At 41.6% G+C, this 19,094-nt stretch overlaps 1 protein-coding gene across 1 annotated transcript in view; it reads right to left on the bottom strand.

Moving 5' to 3' along the window:
* The window catches only part of GLP1R (glucagon like peptide 1 receptor), a gene marked incomplete at both ends in the record, with an annotated part of 88,342 nt that overhangs the window by 40,870 nt on the left and 28,378 nt on the right, over positions 1-19,094 (bottom strand). Inside the window, 2 exons of the mRNA XM_080342037.1 lie at positions 15,293-15,403; positions 16,701-16,797. Coding sequence (XP_080198163.1) covers positions 15,293-15,403; positions 16,701-16,797 — 208 coding nt within the window. The remainder of the gene's footprint in view (positions 1-15,292; positions 15,404-16,700; positions 16,798-19,094) is intronic.

Genomic DNA, 19,094 nt, shown 5'->3' with positions numbered 1-19,094 from the left:
TCCTTGGCCCTTCTCATAGCATCCCAGCAGCTCCTCCTGTTCCAGCCAAGCAGTGAGGAGGGGTGAAATCAATGAAGCACCTCTGCTCTGTCATCTGGAGCCTATTGTGGGCAGCAAGGGCATGAGAAGTCCCCCTCAGGCCATGTGTCAAATACAGTTCTGGCCTGACAGTCACACAGGATTTCGGAGAAAGAATCACTGCTCTGCTCTCATGTGGCCTCTGGAGACTACAGGTACAAACTGTGGGAAGTCTAGGGAACATACATAAGGAATTCACCCCTGGGAGCAGCAAGAGGCGTATCACCAGTACCGTAGGAGCTGTCTTCTCCATCCACGTGTTGAAATGTAGAGAAAAGTTTTGACAAAAGGCTCTTGAAAATCATCAGCCTTAAAGCAGACTTTTATTGTGTTGAATCTCAGTCAAGCAAAGTTCCGTAAACCTATAAGCTACTAAATACAAGTTCTTACAAATAACAAAAAACCCCACCAAGTGCTTTCATTATGGAAACCACCATTTTTTGTGTCAATAATGACTGGAGGCCACTAAAGCTGCAGTTACATCCAGATTTACCTTTCCATTACAAAGCCAAATCTTAACACCAGTCTGATTCTTACCCTCCTTCTCAAAGTTGGAACCTACCCCAACCTGAAAAACCAGGAACACTTACACCATTCTATTGGTATCTTCCCCAAGTTTTCTATTGCATTTTTGTTTCCATTCAGTTTTCATTACTTGAAAGGTATTTGGATGGACATACAATCCTTTTGACTTAAACTCTTCCTGCCAAGGTGCAAAGCCTCCCCTTGAATATGCACTGCCAATGCCACCTGACATCTCTAAAAACTTAGACGAGCCCACTGTCATTCATCAGCTCCACAAACGTAATATTTTCCACATTTTCACCCATGCTTTCATTCTGTTTAAAAGAAATTGTTGATGCCCTGCTTCATCAAGCTCCAGGACAATTATCAGGCAGCCTTTGCATGCAGAAGCCAATTTTTTGCTTTCAGAGGAAATATGCTGATGAATACTTGATCCTTTTCTTGCCCAATTCATTTCTGCTCATTCCAGTTGTCAAAAAGTAAATTAGTTCCAGAAAGGTCAGATGAGTCTGGCCAGGTGCCAACCACCACTATCATTATTACTGTCATTGAACTAGTCATGTACCCAGGTTCTCTCATAAACATGTTGCCCAGAGAAACTTTTTTCTTATTCAAAGAAAATTTGAAGTGATTTATGGGAATCCTAACAGTTAACGTTTGGAGCATGTTTGAGGAAGATTAGACAAACTTTCAAAATTCATAGCAGGGACCTAGGTCTTTCAGGCAAGACCTAGACTATTACAGAAAACTCTCAAGGGGAAAGTTACCAGCAAAACATGCAGGTGTAAAAGGATAATACTGCAAAATAAACAAAACTGTGTACACAATTAACAAGTGCAATCATTGTGTAGGTTAGCACATTTTCAAATTAAAGCTTTATTTGTGAAATAGCATGAAAGGGAGGATGTTCTTAATGAGACTGCTTACCTGCAGACACCTTTTAAGTCAGTCCACAATTTTTGCATGACTAGTCTGCCAAATGAAAATATTATAAAAAATTCAAATAGAGAGCTAATAACTTCAAGAAGCAAAGAGTGTGATTCGCCTTTACATGAAGCATTTACTTTTATAGCTATATGAGTAGCTTGAGTTGTACCTTCACCCAAACTGAACTGAGGATCTTGGAAGAAAGAAGGAACCTTTAAGCTCACTATCACACCAGAAGCGTATTTATTATAAGACAGAATGCATATAAGCTGGATGTGAGAAGACCCTTTCTCATAATCCAAAGGTAAAGTGCCAGGGACTCCTGAAAAAGATAGGAAGAAGCAAGTTGTAGGTCATATTGCTCTTCTAGCAAGTTACACTCTACCTATGCTATTTTCAGGTCAGGTATTCATGTTTTATCCCATCTTTGGGACTTGGGAAAGAAAAGAAAATCAATACTAATTAGCAACATTTAAGTAAGCCAGAAAGAAAATAAGCTGTTTTCAAGAAGGCATTTAATTATGTAGCACATACAAGATCCATGTTTATTCAGGCCCTTAATTCGTTCAGTTTACTCTTTGTCCGCTGTAATTAAAAAACGCAAATTCTTAAGTGCAAGTAACATAAATGTTTGAGGTTCCTTTGTTTAAGAGACTATACTGGTACTGGGAACAAATAAGAGTGGGTAGATAACATGTACTTCAGTTATGCAAGACCTGTAATGAGAGCATAAATAAAGTTTAAGGTAACTGGTGAGCTCAAACATGTCTGTTGGAAGCTAAGCTGTCTGCTAGACTAGCACGGGCAAGGTGCAGATGTATTCCAGTAGCTTCCTTGTAGCTGAGTGTAACAGTGTCTACTTCTCCCTTTAATGTCCTAGTCACAGTCAGATCAGCTGGGGCCAACTTGTCAAGCAGCGAAAGAACAAGGCTCAGCTGTGTCTCTGCAGAGGTGTGCCTTGATATCTTTGGCAGTACATCTCAAGGAATTACTTTAACAAAACAAAACCCACTATACAGTTACAACTGAAAAATTAATGGAAAAGGTGCAGTCCTGCCAACTACTCTCACTCCCACAGATGCTGTCACAGCAAGCTGATATCCCACAGCAAGGCTGGCTAGCATTTATGCTATGTCCTGCAGTGCAGAAAACTAAATTCTTCCTAGAGGGCTTCAGGTGACCAGATCTATACCTGACATGAACAACAAGCAGCTGCTTCCATCAACCATGTATGCACTTCAGTGCCTGGCCACATGCAAAATCTCCTTCTGTTCCTATCACATATTTGATGAGGAATGCTCATGTTTTGGTTGCAGCAGAAGAGGTATCAGGGCATATAGCATTTCACTGTCCCTAAAGGAGGTCACATATGTCACCCCAGCTGAAAGTTCATAAGCCACTGCTCAGTTGCATGTACCTCAATCTAAAGTTTACCAGCAATCTATTTAAGAATATATTTCATGTGTTTAAACAATTGATAAAATGGAGAATGGCACTGCCATATGGCGCAAAACAGATGCATGTTAATAATATCTGTCAATGATTTTTAAAATTATTTGTGCCAACAACACCTATATTTACCCTTGAGATGAGCAGTATACGTTCTAGAGTTCTCTGGTGTACTCCCAGATGGAGACTAACAAACAGAGGCAGAGATGAACTTGAAAGACTAGGAGTTTTTGGGTTATTTTTAAGCAAAATGAGATTGCCAATTAGCTTGAGACAGCATTTAGTGTAAGGAAGTATAAATTTTAAATTGCTTATAGGTTGGCAAATGCAAAGCAACATACTTTCACTGAAAAAAGGTCACAACCCTTTCCAGAATTATGGAGAGCTTTCTGGAAACCTCATTTTATTAGAACAAAGAAGAGAAGAAATGTGATAAATTTGTAACAATCTTCACTGTATTAAATATTTGAAATGAAATTTGTTCTCTTGCATGTTAAAAGACAAACAAGTCATTTAGTTATACACTCACATAGCAATCTGTTATTTTGGTTTTAAGAAGATCATAGAATCAGATTGGGTTGGAAGGGATCTCCAAAGACCATCTAGTCCAACCCCCCTGCAGTAAGCAGGGACACCTTCAACTACATCAGGTTGCTCAGAGACCTGTCCAACCTGGCCTTGAATGTCTCCAGGGATGGGGCATCTGCCACCTCTCTGGGCAATCTGTACCAGCATTTTACCATCTTCACTGTAAAAAATTTCTTCCTTGTGTCTAGCCTGAATCTCCTCTCTTTTAGTTTAAAAACATTACCCCTTGTCCTATTGCAACAGGCTCTGCTAAAAAGTCTGTCCATCTTTCTTACAGGTCACTTTTAAGTACTGGAAGGCTGCGATAAAGTCTCCCCAGAGCCTGCTGTTCTCCAGGCTGAACAACCCCAACTCTCTTAGCCTGTCCTCATAGGAGAGGTTCTCCAGCCCTCTGATCATTTTCTTGGCCCTCCTCTGGATCCTCTCCAGCAGGTCCATGCAAATGCACATTGCCAGCCCATGTCCAATCTTTCATCCACCAGTAGCCCCAAGTCCTTCTCCACAGGGCAGCTTTCAATCCCTTCATCCCCCAGCCTGTATGGATACTGGGAGCTGCCCCGACCCAGGTGCAGGGCCTTGCACTTGGCCTTGTTGAACCTCAGGAGGCTTGCATGGGTCCATTTATTGAGCTTGTCCAGGTCCCTCTGGGTGGCATCTCAAACTATGAAAATGGATGATTAAACAAAAAGTGAGATTAAACTAGACAAGGTTTAACCTGGTCCTCCAAACCAAATGTTCCAGCCATGCATATACCTCAAAACTGTCTGAAAGAAAATTCACACACAAATGCCTGCTTCCTCAGCTGTAGGGCTTTCCACAGACCCCCCTAAAAAGCAACAGCCCTTTTTCAGCCCTTTTCCTTGGTGGGCACAACAACCACAGATTAATCTCTCAGAACCCAAACAAAATCCTTTTCAACACTTACTTTTCTGCTGCTTGTGTAGCAGGGAATAGGATCTGCAGTATTGCCATGCATGATGCTGTTACAACTGTGTAAGTCTATAATCACAGCTTTTGGGCAGGTAAATATCAGGGCTTACACAGTTCATGATGTAAACAGTAGCCAGAACTAAGCTAGACACTAATGCAGGGTGGGGACTGTGCAGACAATTTCATCATCTCTGCTGCACCATAAGAAGGCTTACCTATATGTCATAGGCCTAGGGAAATTGCTTTGAAAAGGCATAAAATCCTCATGGTCAGACTGGCAACCTCTGGCACTTTGCAGTTCTGACATAATGCCCCATTTCCACACAAAGCCTCATGCAGAGCCCACCCATACCTAAAGACACATCAGGAAAAGTAGTTCTGTCACTAGACAGGGAATAGGAAGTGCTGGGGAAAGGTCTCAAACATAGGTTACAATGGGGGGAAATGAGAAAAAGCTGACCTGGATGTGTCCCTGCACCTAAAGTTAATCTGGAGCAGCAACCCAGTCTCTGGCCTCTGTATTACCACACCGTCACATGAAGCTCAGTTCACGCAATCTCTGTGACTAGGAAAACTATTGTGCAAAGTACAGCTGTGGTCCCAGATCTCCACTACATCCTTCAGCTTACTAGATTTAATCAGACTTTGACTGCATCACCAGTAGCTAGAGGCAGCCACAAGGTTACTATCAAAGCTGGTCTTTCAGATCTTTGCTGTCACAGGGTGAAAAGCTATGCTGTTTCCAGGGGTCCCTAGGCTGTGATTTATCTGGTCTTCTGGGAGAAAAAAAAAGGAGCAGATGGAACCATTGCAACACGTAATGTAGTAAAGAGAGGATAATATAGAAAAATAAAGTGAATTTTAGGAGACAAGTGATTCAAGCAAAGGTGAATGGCAATGAAAGGTATTTGTTAAACAAAGGAAAGGGTTTCAAACTAGAAGAAAGGTGGATCTAGAGAGCATAAAGAACTACAAAGCACTGAGAACTCATGGTCAACTACAGTTAAAGGCATACAAGCCATCTAGCCCTTTACTTGGTACAAGAAAAACTCAGGATTTAACAAGAGCTTGGCAGTTCTGGAGTCCTCCAATGGTCTACGTATGGTCATACTGGAAGACTTCTCAGTAGTACAGACAATTTATTAGGTCTTATGTCTCAGTCCAGAACTGAAGAGAATACAATGCACACCTGGGGCACAGTCTCTGATTTAGTTTCCTCCAAAGATTCCAAAACTGCTCAAAATAACTCAGTCACAGTGAGCAGGACAGTCAGAGGCTTGCTTCAAAATTCACTACAATGCCAGAGCAAGATACCAATACAGATACAGGCTCACAGTTAAGTCAGTTCAGGAGTCCAGCCACCTCAAAACCAGAGATGCATCCTAAGCTGAAACAAAAGCATTCAAAGAGTTTAGAAAATTTTGAGCGGAGTTTGGAATAACAGCCACATCTCTGTTAATGCAAGTTTACAGCCAGCCTTTGTGCACCCAGTGCATATAGGAGCAACTGACATAGCTACTGTTCACATAACTCTTGTCTGAAACTAATACCTCTGGAAGGTTTTTTTAATTAAAAAGGATTTAGTGCTATTAAACAATAAAATATCAGAACCCCAGAGGAGGCATAATTGCAAGATGAATTGTGCAGCTCCACAGTTTCCAAATCCACATGCTGTTACTGGCAGCTGGCCTTCAATTATAAGAACATAACAAGAAAAATCACACAGTGAGGTGAGGTGCCTGCCTTCCTTAAAGGACCACTGCTGCCCTTGGAGGTTTCTGCACTGACTGGACTTTGACACAGCTGCTGCCCTAGTGTAACTCATGGTAATCTTACTGAGGACAATGTCGATAGCAAGACATGCAAAGTTTACCTGGTGTAACTTCAATGCTACCATAAACAGAGTAGGCTGCCTGGGTTTTCACTAAAGGCAAGGTTTGGCCCAAGACACATATGGGAGCAAAAGCTTTGACTCAGGCAGTCAGATGTATGTGAAATTTGCCTACAACAAGCTTTGGCCATGGTCCAAAATCTGTGCTGGCAACTTCACAGGACAAATCCTTTTAGCAATAACCTCCTTCCTGCTACTTCAGCATCTCCCCATGAAGACCCACCCAACAGTGGGAGTTACATAAGAACAAATAGGAGCAAAACAGAGTCAGAGTGAAATAACCCATATAGGTTTGAAATTGCTGTAGTGTGCTCTTTTCAGAGATGTATAAGCAGGCTAAAAGAAACACTTTTTTTTTTGGGGGGGGGGGGTAGGGGGAGAGCTGAGGAAGCAAGGCATGGCAGAAATTAAGCATGTGTTTGTTTTGATAATCCAGACATTTCACTTCATATTTTGAAAGCATTTCAAAATACCACTTTGAAAAACAAGAAGAGAAAATTTATGAATTTCACTAGAGTACTTCCTTTGACCAAAATCAGATTCCCCTCCACTTTCTGTCTGCCCCAATGTCACTGCTTCTCATTGTCCCAAAGGGCTTCCTCACTACATGCACAAAGCTATTTTATATGGCGCTACAGGGACACAGATGATTTTATTAACTCCTACCATGTAGTTTCCAGCCCAGTAGCGTCTGGGGTCCTCATCTGCTATGATACCAAACAACTGCATTGTGCTGTGAGACATTTGCCACATATTTCTCATTCCAGTGACAATGGTTTAACCTGCACTGAAGCAGAGGCTGCTCTAAACCTCAGGTCCTTTTGCTTCAGTGCGATAATGATTACCCAGATGCCTCAAATATCCTCATTTCACAATTTAATCTGTTGAGTTAAGACAATGCTATAACGGCCAATATACTTGATGCAGATCCATGCTAATACAGCTGCACTCACATCATTCAGGAAACTGATCTGCATGAGGAAAAAAAAAACAACAAAACCAACAACACAAAAAACACACAACAAAAAACACACAACAAAAAACACCTTAAATGAGTGAGAATAAAACCCCACATTTTAGTCAGGTGAAATTCTCAATCTAGTTTGCTGCACAGCCACAGATAGAAAAAAGGTACTAGTGAAGTGTCACTGAAGAAACATGTAATAAACCAACCTTTGGGCCACATCCCAGAAGTGCACCAACAACCCAATGCCCAGTACTTCAGTGCAAGCTATAAACCAAAAAATCCTCTAAAAACTTGGGTTTAGTTTCCTTACATGTCACAAAGCAAATCTGTAGAAGTACACGGATACATGTTTTCAAGCATAAAATCCTAGTATAATGTTGTGATCTTTTTTTCTATCTGATTATCACTGACATATTCAGAGAGCCCATCCTTGCAGACAGCATACCAATGCTGAGTTTGGCCAGGATCCTGACACACCCACTAGGTAACACAACAACAAAAAAAAAGTCTCAGGTTCAGCATTTCTTATGAGATCTGACATACAAGTGGAACTGTATTGATTGTCTTCGCTGTAGTTTATAGGCTGCTTTAGCAAGCAGCACTTTCAAGAAGGGCAGAAGACGAATGTTGCAATCACAAAGCGAGTGATGCTGAGACAAAACCTTGCAACTGCATGCAGTGCTTAGCACAAAAGACCTGCAAGCCCATTCTCCGTGGGTTTGTCTTTTGAAAGTCTGGTCTTGAGTGTCTGTATGCATACAAGTCTGGATAGACATACAACACTGAGAACAACACTTTTATTCTCAAGTTTTTCAATGAACAGGTTCCCATCTCCCTGCCGTTGCTCTTGTACCTTGAGATAAATGAGCAATCTGAAGACCTGGAGAAAGCATTACTGCTGAACCCATACCCACTATGCAAGCGGTGATTCAGAAGCTGCCACATTAAGGAAGCAAGAAGAAAGCTACACCTCAGTGAGCACCTCTGTGGCAGCAAGTAGAGACAAAAAAGCTACTAACATGACATAAGTGACATGTCTAGTGACACAGCCTATACCTGCTGAGCAGGTAAAAAGTTCTCCGTATCATTTTCGACTTGCCAGTCTGACAGGCAACCTGCTGAGCTACATTTGCTGTTGGTATTTGCAGAAGGGCAGGCTCAAGACTAACACCCACTAGGATAAGAAGAGTGGGACACAAGAATAAAAATAAAAAGTGTAAGGTTTGCAAAACCTGTAATTGATCAAGCAATGCTCCAGAATTACAAACTCTTCCCACACAAATTATTTTCCCTATCTCCTACTCTAGCTGACACCAAAGGAATTTGTAACATGTTACAGTAACTAGTTATCAAGACTTATCATCTTAAAAAAATTAACAGAAATGGAGAATCACAAAACAGCTGGGACTGGAAGGGGACTCCGGCGATTTCCTAGTGCAACACCTTGCTTAGAGCATGGTGAACTAACGCAAGTTGCTCAGGTCTGTGTCCAGTCAATTTTGACCATCTTCAAAGACAGAGACTCCAAAACCTCTCTGGGTCACCTGTTACAGTTGTTTGATCAATCTCACAGTAAAATAATTGTGTTTAAAGGAAATGTCCCGTATTTCAACCTGTGACCATACACATTGATAAGATCCCTGCTGAGACTTCTCCAGGCTGAAAAACACCAGTTCTCTCAGCTTCATTTTACCAGAGAGACACTTGTATCCCTTACTAAGGGGCCAAACTTCATAACCATTTCCTGGATTTACTACAATATGTTCAACATCTCTTTCATACTGAGGAGTCCAGAACTAGACAAAGCACTCCAGATGTGTCATCCCCTTGAACTGACAGTGATGCTCTTCCTAATATAGCCCAGGAAGCTGTTGGTGGTGTTTGCCTCAAGGGCACATTGCCTCTCATGCTGAGCCTGGTGTCCCCCATGACCTCCAGGGTCTTTTACGCAAAGCTGCTTTCCAGCCAGTCAGTACTGGTGCATACAGCTATTCCTAACCAGTGGCAGGACTTTACATTTCCTTTTGCAGAACTTCACAGGATTCCTGTCAGCCTCTTACTTTGACCTCTCAAGGTCCTTCTGAATGGCAGCGCAATCATGTGGTGTTATCAGCCACTGCTCTCAGTTTGTACAGTCTGCAAACTTGCTGAAGGTGCACTCAGTTCCATCATACAGACTATTAATAAAGATGTTAAACAGTATTGGCCCTACTACCAGTCCCTGGGGTACACCATCAGGGTTCAGTGTCCAACTGGACTTTGTGCTGCTGACCACAACCACATATGCCCAGCAGCTCAGCCAGTTTTTCAGTTAATCACGTTGTTCATTTGTCTAATACACACTCCATCAGTTTGTCAATGAGGATGTTACGGCAGACAGTGTCAAAAGCCATGCTAAAGTCAAGATAAACACATCCACTGCTCTCCCCTTATCCACCAAGCTAGTCATCTCATCAGGTTTGTTAAGCATGATTTCACCTCCATAAATCCATGCTGACTACTCCAAATCACCTTCCTGTCCTTTATGTGTTTGGAAACAGTTTCCAGGATTATTTGCTCTGTCACCTTCCCGGGCACTGATGCAAGGCTGATCACATATAGTTCCCAGATTCTCCTCCTTGTGCTTGAAGATAGTGGTGGCAATTGTTTTTTTCCAGTCCTCAGGAGTTTCGATTGCTATGACCTTTCAAAGGCAATCAAGAGTGGCCTCACAATGGTATTAATCAGTTCATTCAGCACTTGTTAGTATACCCCACCAAGTCCCATGGAGTTTTGTATGTCCCATTTAAACATTTCATAGTCCAGTCCTCTTCAACTAAGGGTAAATATTCCTTGCTCCCAACTTTACCACTGATCTCCATGGCCTGGTATTGCTGAAAGCAAGCTTTACCAGTAAAGACCATGACAAAGAAAGGCAGCAAGTACCTCAGTCATTTCCCCATCCTTTGTCACAAGATCCTCCTATTCCATTCAGCAGTAGATCCAAATTTCTCTCATTTCTGTTTAGGAGCTCTTTTTGTTGCCTTTCACATCACTTATCAGATTCTGCATAGGCTTTGACTTTCCTAATCCTATCTTTGAATGATCAGTGCCTCTATATGCTTCTTGGGTCACCTGTCTCTCCTGCCAACTCCTCTAAAATTTCACAGAAATGACTAGGTCATAACAAGACTTGCACTCAGTGCTTGCCCTATTTTAGTACCCCATCATAACCAGTATTCTTTCTATGACAAGGTTACCCACCTGGCTGACCAAGGGAAGCCTGTCAATGTGATTTTTTTGGATTTCAGAAAAGCTTTCAATACTATGTCTCACAGCATCCTCCTAGACAAGATGTCCATACAGCTCGGTAAACACACAAGGCAGTGGGTGAGTAATTGGCTGACAGGCCAGGCTCAAAGGGTTCTAGTAAATGGTCTTATGTCAGGCTGGCAACCAGTTACTAGCAGGTTCTGCAGGGATCCATCTGAGGGGCAGTACTCTTAAATGTCTTCATAGATGACTTGGACACAAGATTTAAGGGAATACTAAATTTGCTAATGACACAAAATTGGGAGGAGCTGTTGCCTCTCTAGAAGGCAGAGAGGCCCTGCAGAGGGATCTGGACAAATTAAAGAACTGGGCAATCACCAACTCTATGAAGTTTAGCAAGGGCAAGTGCCAGATTCCACACCTGGGACCCAGCAACCTTGGCTGTAACAAACAGACTGGGGGAAGGTGATGCTGGAAAGCAGTTCTGCAGAGTAGGATCTGGGGGTTCTGGTCGATGGCAAGCTGAACATGAAGCAAGTGTGCCCTGGAAGCCAAGAGGGCCAACCATGTCCTGGGGTGCACTGGGCACAGTATTGCCAGTCATCTGAAGGAGGTGTCCAGAGGAAAGCCACAAAGTTGGTGATGGGTTTAGAGGGAAAGCCATATGAGGAGCGGCTAAAGTCACTTGGTTTGTTCAGCCCAGAGAAAGGAGACACATCATCATGACCTACAGCTCCCTCACAAGAGGAGCAGGAGCAGCAGGCACTGATCTCTTCTTTCTGGTGACCAATAACAGGACCTTAGGGAATGGCAGGAAGATGTGCCAGGGGAGGTTTAGACTGGACATTAGGAAAAGGTTCTTCCCCCAGAGGGTGCTGGAGCACTGGAACAGGCTCCCCAGGGAGGTGTCACAGTCCCAAGCCTGACAGTGTTCAAGAAGAGACTGGACAACACCCTCAGACAAATGTGAATTTTGAGGTTGTCCTATATAGTGACAGGAGTTGGACTTGATGATCCTTGTGGGTCCCCCCACAAGTGTTTCAAGTGTTTCAGTTTCTTCCCCATGGGACTTCAAGGAGTATGGTGTGAAGTCCCACAGCAAGCTTTTTGCACACTTAACCTGACTCCTAATAAAAGTAACAGAAGTCTTAAATGAACATGTTTTGAAGATACTTCCCAAACAAGGTCTCATTTTTTCATTTTCTCCATTTTCATCAGGTGAAGAGATGGAAGCTCTGCAGTTCTACAATCTATTTCAAGTTCCATGTAGGGGGCTTAGCAAAAACAAGTAAGAGGCATGTTTTAGCAACAGCTGTAAGTAACAAGCTGTCCCGTTTCATATTGCTCCAGATCTTCCATTAAAAAGATGTTACCTCTGCCTCATGGCAGCCCATTAGCATTCACTTTGAACATGACTCCACAAGATGTCATGAAATAAGGTCATTGTAATTCAGGCTCCTAAATTGCATACCTGGCACAGATACAAACTTCTTGTTTTATAGTGGTCAATGAAAGGCCTCCTCATTACATTATTATTCCTCGCTAATAAAACAGAGATTGAGGTATATGCACGCTATGCACAACAAGGGAACATGTCCATAGGCTTAATGACTTTCTGAAGTACTTTTGCAATCCTTCCTAGCTAGAGGTTATACCAAATACCGTTGTTCTTTTCACTGAAACAAACACTTGTTTCAGGATAATTAATGTTTTAAAAAACTAATTTCCAAAAGCATGAAAGATATTGCACATTCCAATAATTTATTAATCTGCAATATTGTGTTAAACCTTGGCTGTCTCCAGCAGTGATGTTTCAAGAGCAGCTGGAAGTCAAATAACCGTGTCCTGAGTCTTAAAGATTGCAAGTAAACAGGTTTAGAGGAAAGAATTTTAATCCTGTGAAGAGTTTCAGATATCCAGAAAGATAAGCAGTATTGGATAAAATTCTGCAGCATGCAATAATTTTATGTCAATTAATTGAGGCAAATAGTAATATCGTATGCTTACGAAATCTTGTTTACCCATTCTAAAACCAAAATATCTTTATTAATAATCTGAAGAGGATTAGCAAACAGCATTTTGACTTCACAAATTATCAAATTGGCAGTTACTGCAAAGACAGTTGAGGCAATACAAAAGATGTGCAAAGTCAGAAATATGGATACAGCAGCATAATGTTCACCCAGTAGGATACAGAGCAATACATGGGGTGGGGAGTTACCCCAGCATAGATGTTTAGCACAAACAAGATGGGTACAAAATTGCCAGGCATACAGGTCACTTAGGAAAGCAGGCAAGGCAGAAAAGTGGCAGCAGGACCCCAGAGCACAGGGCAGAAAGACACACACACACCATGGGTTTCCTTAACCACTAAGTACACTGTAATGTTGATTCCAATCTCTTCCCTTGAAACCCTAGTACAAAAGATGAACCAAACTAAAGTGAAAAAAGCAACGCAATCCAGACTCAGCAATTTTGTTTCAGGGACTTACCTCTGAGACAAGCTTAAAGCTAGCCAGAAAATTAAAGGGTTGCAATAGTTGACCTGTCATTTACCCCCCCACACACCATCACCAAATTCATACATTTCCAAGCATCTCTCCTACTCAACAGTAAGAGTCATTACATGCTACAGCAGGTTACCAAGCATCCTGCATGTTCGTATCTAGGTGTTGGCAGAGGGGGACTGCAGGGTGGCCTCTGTGAGGAGAGGCTGTAGCTGCCCCATGCTGGACACTGCCACTTCCAATAGACCCAGCACAGGGCACTACTGAGCCCCTCGGCCAAGATGGTGCTGCCTCAGGGGAAATATATGTAAAGAAAGCACCAAAGCTGTCTGGCAGTGAGGGGTGAGGAAAAAACCAAGTGTGAGAAACAGGCCTGTGAGCACTGAGGTCAGAGAAGATGGAAGGGAGGAGGTGATGCAGACACGAGAGCAGAGACTCCCTTGCAGCCATTGGAGATACCATGGTGGATGAGATGAGATGAGATGACCTTGGCCAGCTGGTAAATGCCCACCCAGCCACTCACTCACTCTCACTCCTCACAGCAGGATGGGGGAGAAAATAAGAAGGAAAAGCTCACAGGTCAAGATAAAGACAGTAACTAGGGAAGATAACAGGCAAAACTAGAACTGGACATTGCCAGAGAGGGCAATAATTTTGGGCAATCTTTTGTGGCTATAAAGAAGTGAAGGAACTAGGGGTGGACTTTTATTGTGTATGTCAACCTTTGTTGGCATTGTGATGACATTTTGATTTTGGTGTGAGGATTCCTTCCTCTTTCCTCACACACCTCAAGATAATAACAGTTCAATATGGAAAGCAAAAGCTACATGTGCAAGCAAAGTAAAACAAGGAATTTATTCTCTGCTTCCCACCAGCAGACAGATGCCCAGTTAGTTCCTGGAAAACAGGACCTCAGCATGCATAACTGTTACTTGGGAAGAGAAACATCATAACCACAAATGTCTGTACCCTCTTCTTCCTTCTTTCCTTGAGCTTTTACTGCTGACCACCACGTCCTATGGTAGGTAATATCCCAGTGGTCAGATTAGGTCAGCTGTCCCAGTTACATCACCTCCCAGTCTGCAGATCCCCAGCCTACTGGCCTTGGGTAGGACATGGGTTGGAGAGTGAGCTTTGACGCCGTGTATGCACTGTTCATCAACAGCCAAACCACTTGTACATTATCAACATTTCTAGCCATAAATACAAAGAAAAGCACCATGTGGGCTGCTATGAAGAATTTACCTCTATCCCAGCCATACCCAGTACAACCTACACCCCTTATTCCATACCATTTGCATCATGCCCAGGTCCTACATTATCCAGTACATCTAAATATCCTCTAACCATTCCATCCTTTTTTTTCTCATTCCCAAAATCCCTTCATACCAACACTTGCACTATATACTCTATAGTTAAACCATCTTTACAGCCAGTAGATTTATATATCCTCATTAACCAGTATCCTCTGTCCCTTAACAGGGACCAAAGCCAATTTGCCACACCAAAGTAATTAGTTAATAAACTATTTCATTTAGACTTCAAAACATAGAAAGGTCTTCACAAAGAACAAGCTGTACAAGTCACTGGTTTTGAATACTAGACAGAATACTAGACAAAGTGACACATTGCTTTGAAGTGGTATCAGGTACACATATACATAAGGCTGTAAACTAAAAAGGTGACATTCAATCCTGCAGAGAAAAAGTGTTTGCAATCACTGACAACACATTCAACTTGCAGCACTCCGAGAAAGGTTTATCTCATGACACAGAACTTCACTTTAGATTTTTTTTTTTTTTTTTCATTATCTACCACAGGAGGACCTACCGTCTAGCTTTGATACTTTTATCTCAAACTACACCATTATTACTGTTAGATAGTGCTGTGGTGCATGTTGAAGACTATTTTATTAATAGGAACCACTATTCAAGCAGCAAAATCACGTGAGAAAAAAATCCAAACTAAATGCAATCCTTAAGAACAGTATCTTCTCTCATTTTCATTTTCTTCTGCTAAATGGAGCTAAAGAGTGCATCATACTGAGCCCCATACCTACTTCTTTGTTGCAGAGAACTGACTGGGCTCACAGCCTTTTAAGCCAATTTTATCCTTGCAAAGACTGTGCAAGGAGAGCAGGGCTGGTTTAATGCTGTGCCTATATGGAAAGGCTCTTACCTGCATTAGCCCAGGGGAGATACCAGGGGCAGCTGACATTCACGTATGTGCCAGGCAGTCCATCCGGCCAGCAAGCATAGTTGTCAAATGTTCTGTTGCAGAACTTGCCTTCTGCAGAGAGATGGAAGGGAGGGTCATGCCACTGCCTTCTATTAATACTGTGAGGAAAACACTGAAGAGCAGCCAATAAAAGGGAACATGGACATGTTCATTTAAGCCATAACAAAATTATGCAATTAAGCTTTGATGTGGAGTTAAGTGAGATTTATTTGTCCAAAAGATTTTCTCTCCACACAACAGGAAACTTGTTTCAGGGTGGAACTGAAGAACAGATTAGCATCTTTGACTAAATCAAGGGACAAGAAAAATAAATAAATATTGATCCATTCCCATCCTTTCTCTTTTACACCTTTATGTGTCTCAGTTTAATTTAAAAATCACTTTTACTGTGACTACTGTAGAAAATTATTCACGAGAACTGGTTCACACTTATGCAGTTGTAAAGTCTAGCCTAATCTATAGATCCATCAACAAAATACCCACACACAATCATAACTTTGCATTACAGCTTAATCAACATCGGAATACTTCAACTACAGATTTATTAAACTGTCATTCTTTGAGGGCAGCACTCAAGCGCTCAACAGGATAATAGAGCGGAGGGAGATGAATGTTTCCCTGCCATTGTTGTCATCAGCTACTGCTCTCACTCTGCCATAAGAAGATAGTTAAGAGAAAAAAATTAACAGTTTTGAAATAATTTTTCACAGATGCAACTTTAGACCCATCTTGTCATTTTCATGTGCCACAAAAGCACTGAAGCATAGGAGAAGCCACACTGTGTCCAGTTGTGAGCGTCATTGACAAGTCTCCAGTGTCCTCTAAACACCACATCACAGCTGCTCTCAGTATATCAGAGCAGCTCAACTGCTAAGACAAGCCGCACTCTCATTTTTACTAAGGTACTTTGTGTTTGTGGTTTTTTTTTTTAAACCCATTTCAGCATTTACAATGCTTAAGATGATTTATATCAGCTTTAAGGCCTACAAACTGTTAGAACAATGGTCCCAGATTTCTTACCACCTGTGTGCTCTCTCGCTCCTGACCCCTAAAAAAGTTTCAGGGGTACTACATTAGTGTGATGTTTTTATATGCTACAGCCACCGCTTGCCACTGCAAAACACTCTGGACCTAAGACTAGCATCTTTATAATGAAACTGTTCTATAAAATGCTTCCTCAGCAGAGAGAAAAGTCCCACAGAGAACAGGAGGAAGCAAATGGGATGTAGAAGAAATTGACTGGAAAGTAAGCTGGAGAAGTACTTTCAAGTTCATAATCACTCCCTTGCTAACTGTTATCATGCATTTTAAAAATTAATACATGCTTATCCTTACCAAGCACGCTTACCTGCCACAATGGGGGGTGTCTCATATAAATATTTCAGGCATTGGAGCTGATACTCCTTCCACTTCTGCATAACCCCAGAGAGGGACCCATCTGAACTCTGAAAGAGAAATCATTAGTCTCAGACACCACAGGGATTTAAACTGTATGTTTTTCATGCAGCCTGAATAGGTGGATGGAAAAATTACTACCATAAGCCAAGATAGCATTGCTTATCGTAAGGGGTACAAGATGCTACTATGCATTTGCCTAATCGCAACCAAAGAAATCTCTATTTGTACCACAAGGAACTAAAAAATAAAACAAACCCCACAAACAGCTATACCATGTCCTCACTGACCCCCAAACTGAGGTAGCATTGCTCTCTTGAACATGCCCCAGTTGTGTGATTTATTATCTCATGAGAAGACAGGAAGAGCAGCAAGTCCTTTTAGGAGAGGTTTTCTTTCCAACAGCCGTATTTCTGCTAACCCATAAATAGATCAAGTTAATTCACTGTATTCAGTGGATATTCCCCAAGCATTCTTCCAGAATGTGGATGAAAACTTTTCCAGCTCAGCTTTCCTTCCATGAACAACATATTTTCCCCACATCCAGCATATTTTTCTTGAAACCACAGAAAGAGCAGGGACATGCTTTTTGCACAGTTTGACAGGCTGCAGGTTCCACCGTCAGCTACCACAAGTACTGAGGGGGCAGGGGAACAGTACGTGCAAACTCTGAGCACAAATGGAATTAGTTGTTATTAAACTGCAAAATGTAGCACTGGCTGCTCACTCAAACCTAGCAGATGCCCCACCTGGCTCACAGAGCCCCAGCATACTCATTGCATTTAAGTAAAGATCTCAGTCCTCCTCTCTCCTCTCCACATTTGTATAAACTGAGTTACAAGTGTTAGGATTAGCAGGCTGTAAGTGATCAATAATGCAGTGAACTCAGCATTCTTTTTCCAGAGAAAATCCCAGCAGGGGTGTCTTAGACATACAATCAACAGCACGAACCTGATGGTACAACACACTGAGTAGACGAAAATTCATTAAATCCCAGCTGCCGATCAGTTTATTAAGTGAAGTATGAGGGTTAATTATCCTTGTAATTTTACCCTCACAGCTTCAACAGCTAATTTTTATTTTCCATTTGTGCTTCTAAACCTTTTTCAGGTAGTTAGAAGGAAACCAGCGCACGTAAAGGATTGTTTTAAGACAAATAGGTCATTTTAAACATATACTGCATTTCAGGAAAACCAAACTGAATGCTGTCCACTACAACCAATGTGACTTTAAAATTTACACACCAGTGGAAGCACCCTGGTGTAAAAGAAGTAGAACTGGCATTTTTGGACTGCAAACCTCGCAAGTCCTCTCATACCCTTCTGCCTGGACTAGGCCACTATCTTTAGTCAAAAAGATGCTCTTGTACATGTGATGAAAAGTAAAACATTTAGTAGACACCTGCATTACGTTTCAAGAATAACCACCTATATTTTTGTGCAATGTAAATGTAGCTAGGGCCTCACGGCCATAATTTTAGAAGAATTTAGCCAGCTCCCCCTGAAATCAAAACAGGCACAAGCCTGTGGATCTTTGAAACTCTGACCCTTCTCTGCCTGATTTAAATCACCTTATCTATGCCAATAAATGCTGCCAAAGTCTGTCTGAGCTGAAGTCCCTAGCGTAAAATGAATGCATCCTATTGAATTTTAACCCCATGTGCCTATGGAAATTCACAAACTTGTAGCATAGTAATCTATGCTCAACATACCTGAAGTAGAAACAAACATCACCTAAATTAGGGCCACAGGTGTGTGTAGAGAAACACAGAAACAAGTAACTCTAAAATGCCATAAAAGGACCACACAGGCTGAATAAGGAGGGATGACTGGAGTACAGGGAGAGGGACCAAATTCCAAACCTAATTTTCGCTCAGGCAGTCTTTAAAAACTAGCATTCACGTTAAACATTGTTTAAAAGATCTTCATTTTAAAAGGGTGGTTATTGGAGATATATAGGATTATTTCACCACTCTGTCACAGCTAGGTTAACACTTTAATACATTAAATAAAAATAACATTTTCTAGATGAACTCCTAAATTATGATTCAGTATAATTTCAGAAGTTAAAGTGCCACACACCTTCCCAAAATGAAAACATTGATCATGCACGCAGATGACCACATGAAATTAATCTAATTCAGCTTTTAAAATCATTACAAGATAAAGATGCATATGGAGTTTCATTTAGATACAAGACTTTACATTTTAAAACATCCTGAAAAATATCCTAAAACTGCTTGGACTAAGATTAGCTCTTGTGGTATAAGCAAGCCTTGAAGTATATTCCTCTAAAACAAGTTTTCATCTACTGCCTTCAGAATGCAGGAATAACCAGCTTTAATTAC

This window comes from Nesoenas mayeri (assembly GCF_963082525.1).
Source record: "Nesoenas mayeri genome assembly, chromosome: 3".
Taxonomy (NCBI): domain Eukaryota; kingdom Metazoa; phylum Chordata; class Aves; order Columbiformes; family Columbidae; genus Nesoenas; species Nesoenas mayeri.
This window is presented reverse-complemented; position numbering and strand designations above follow the sequence as displayed.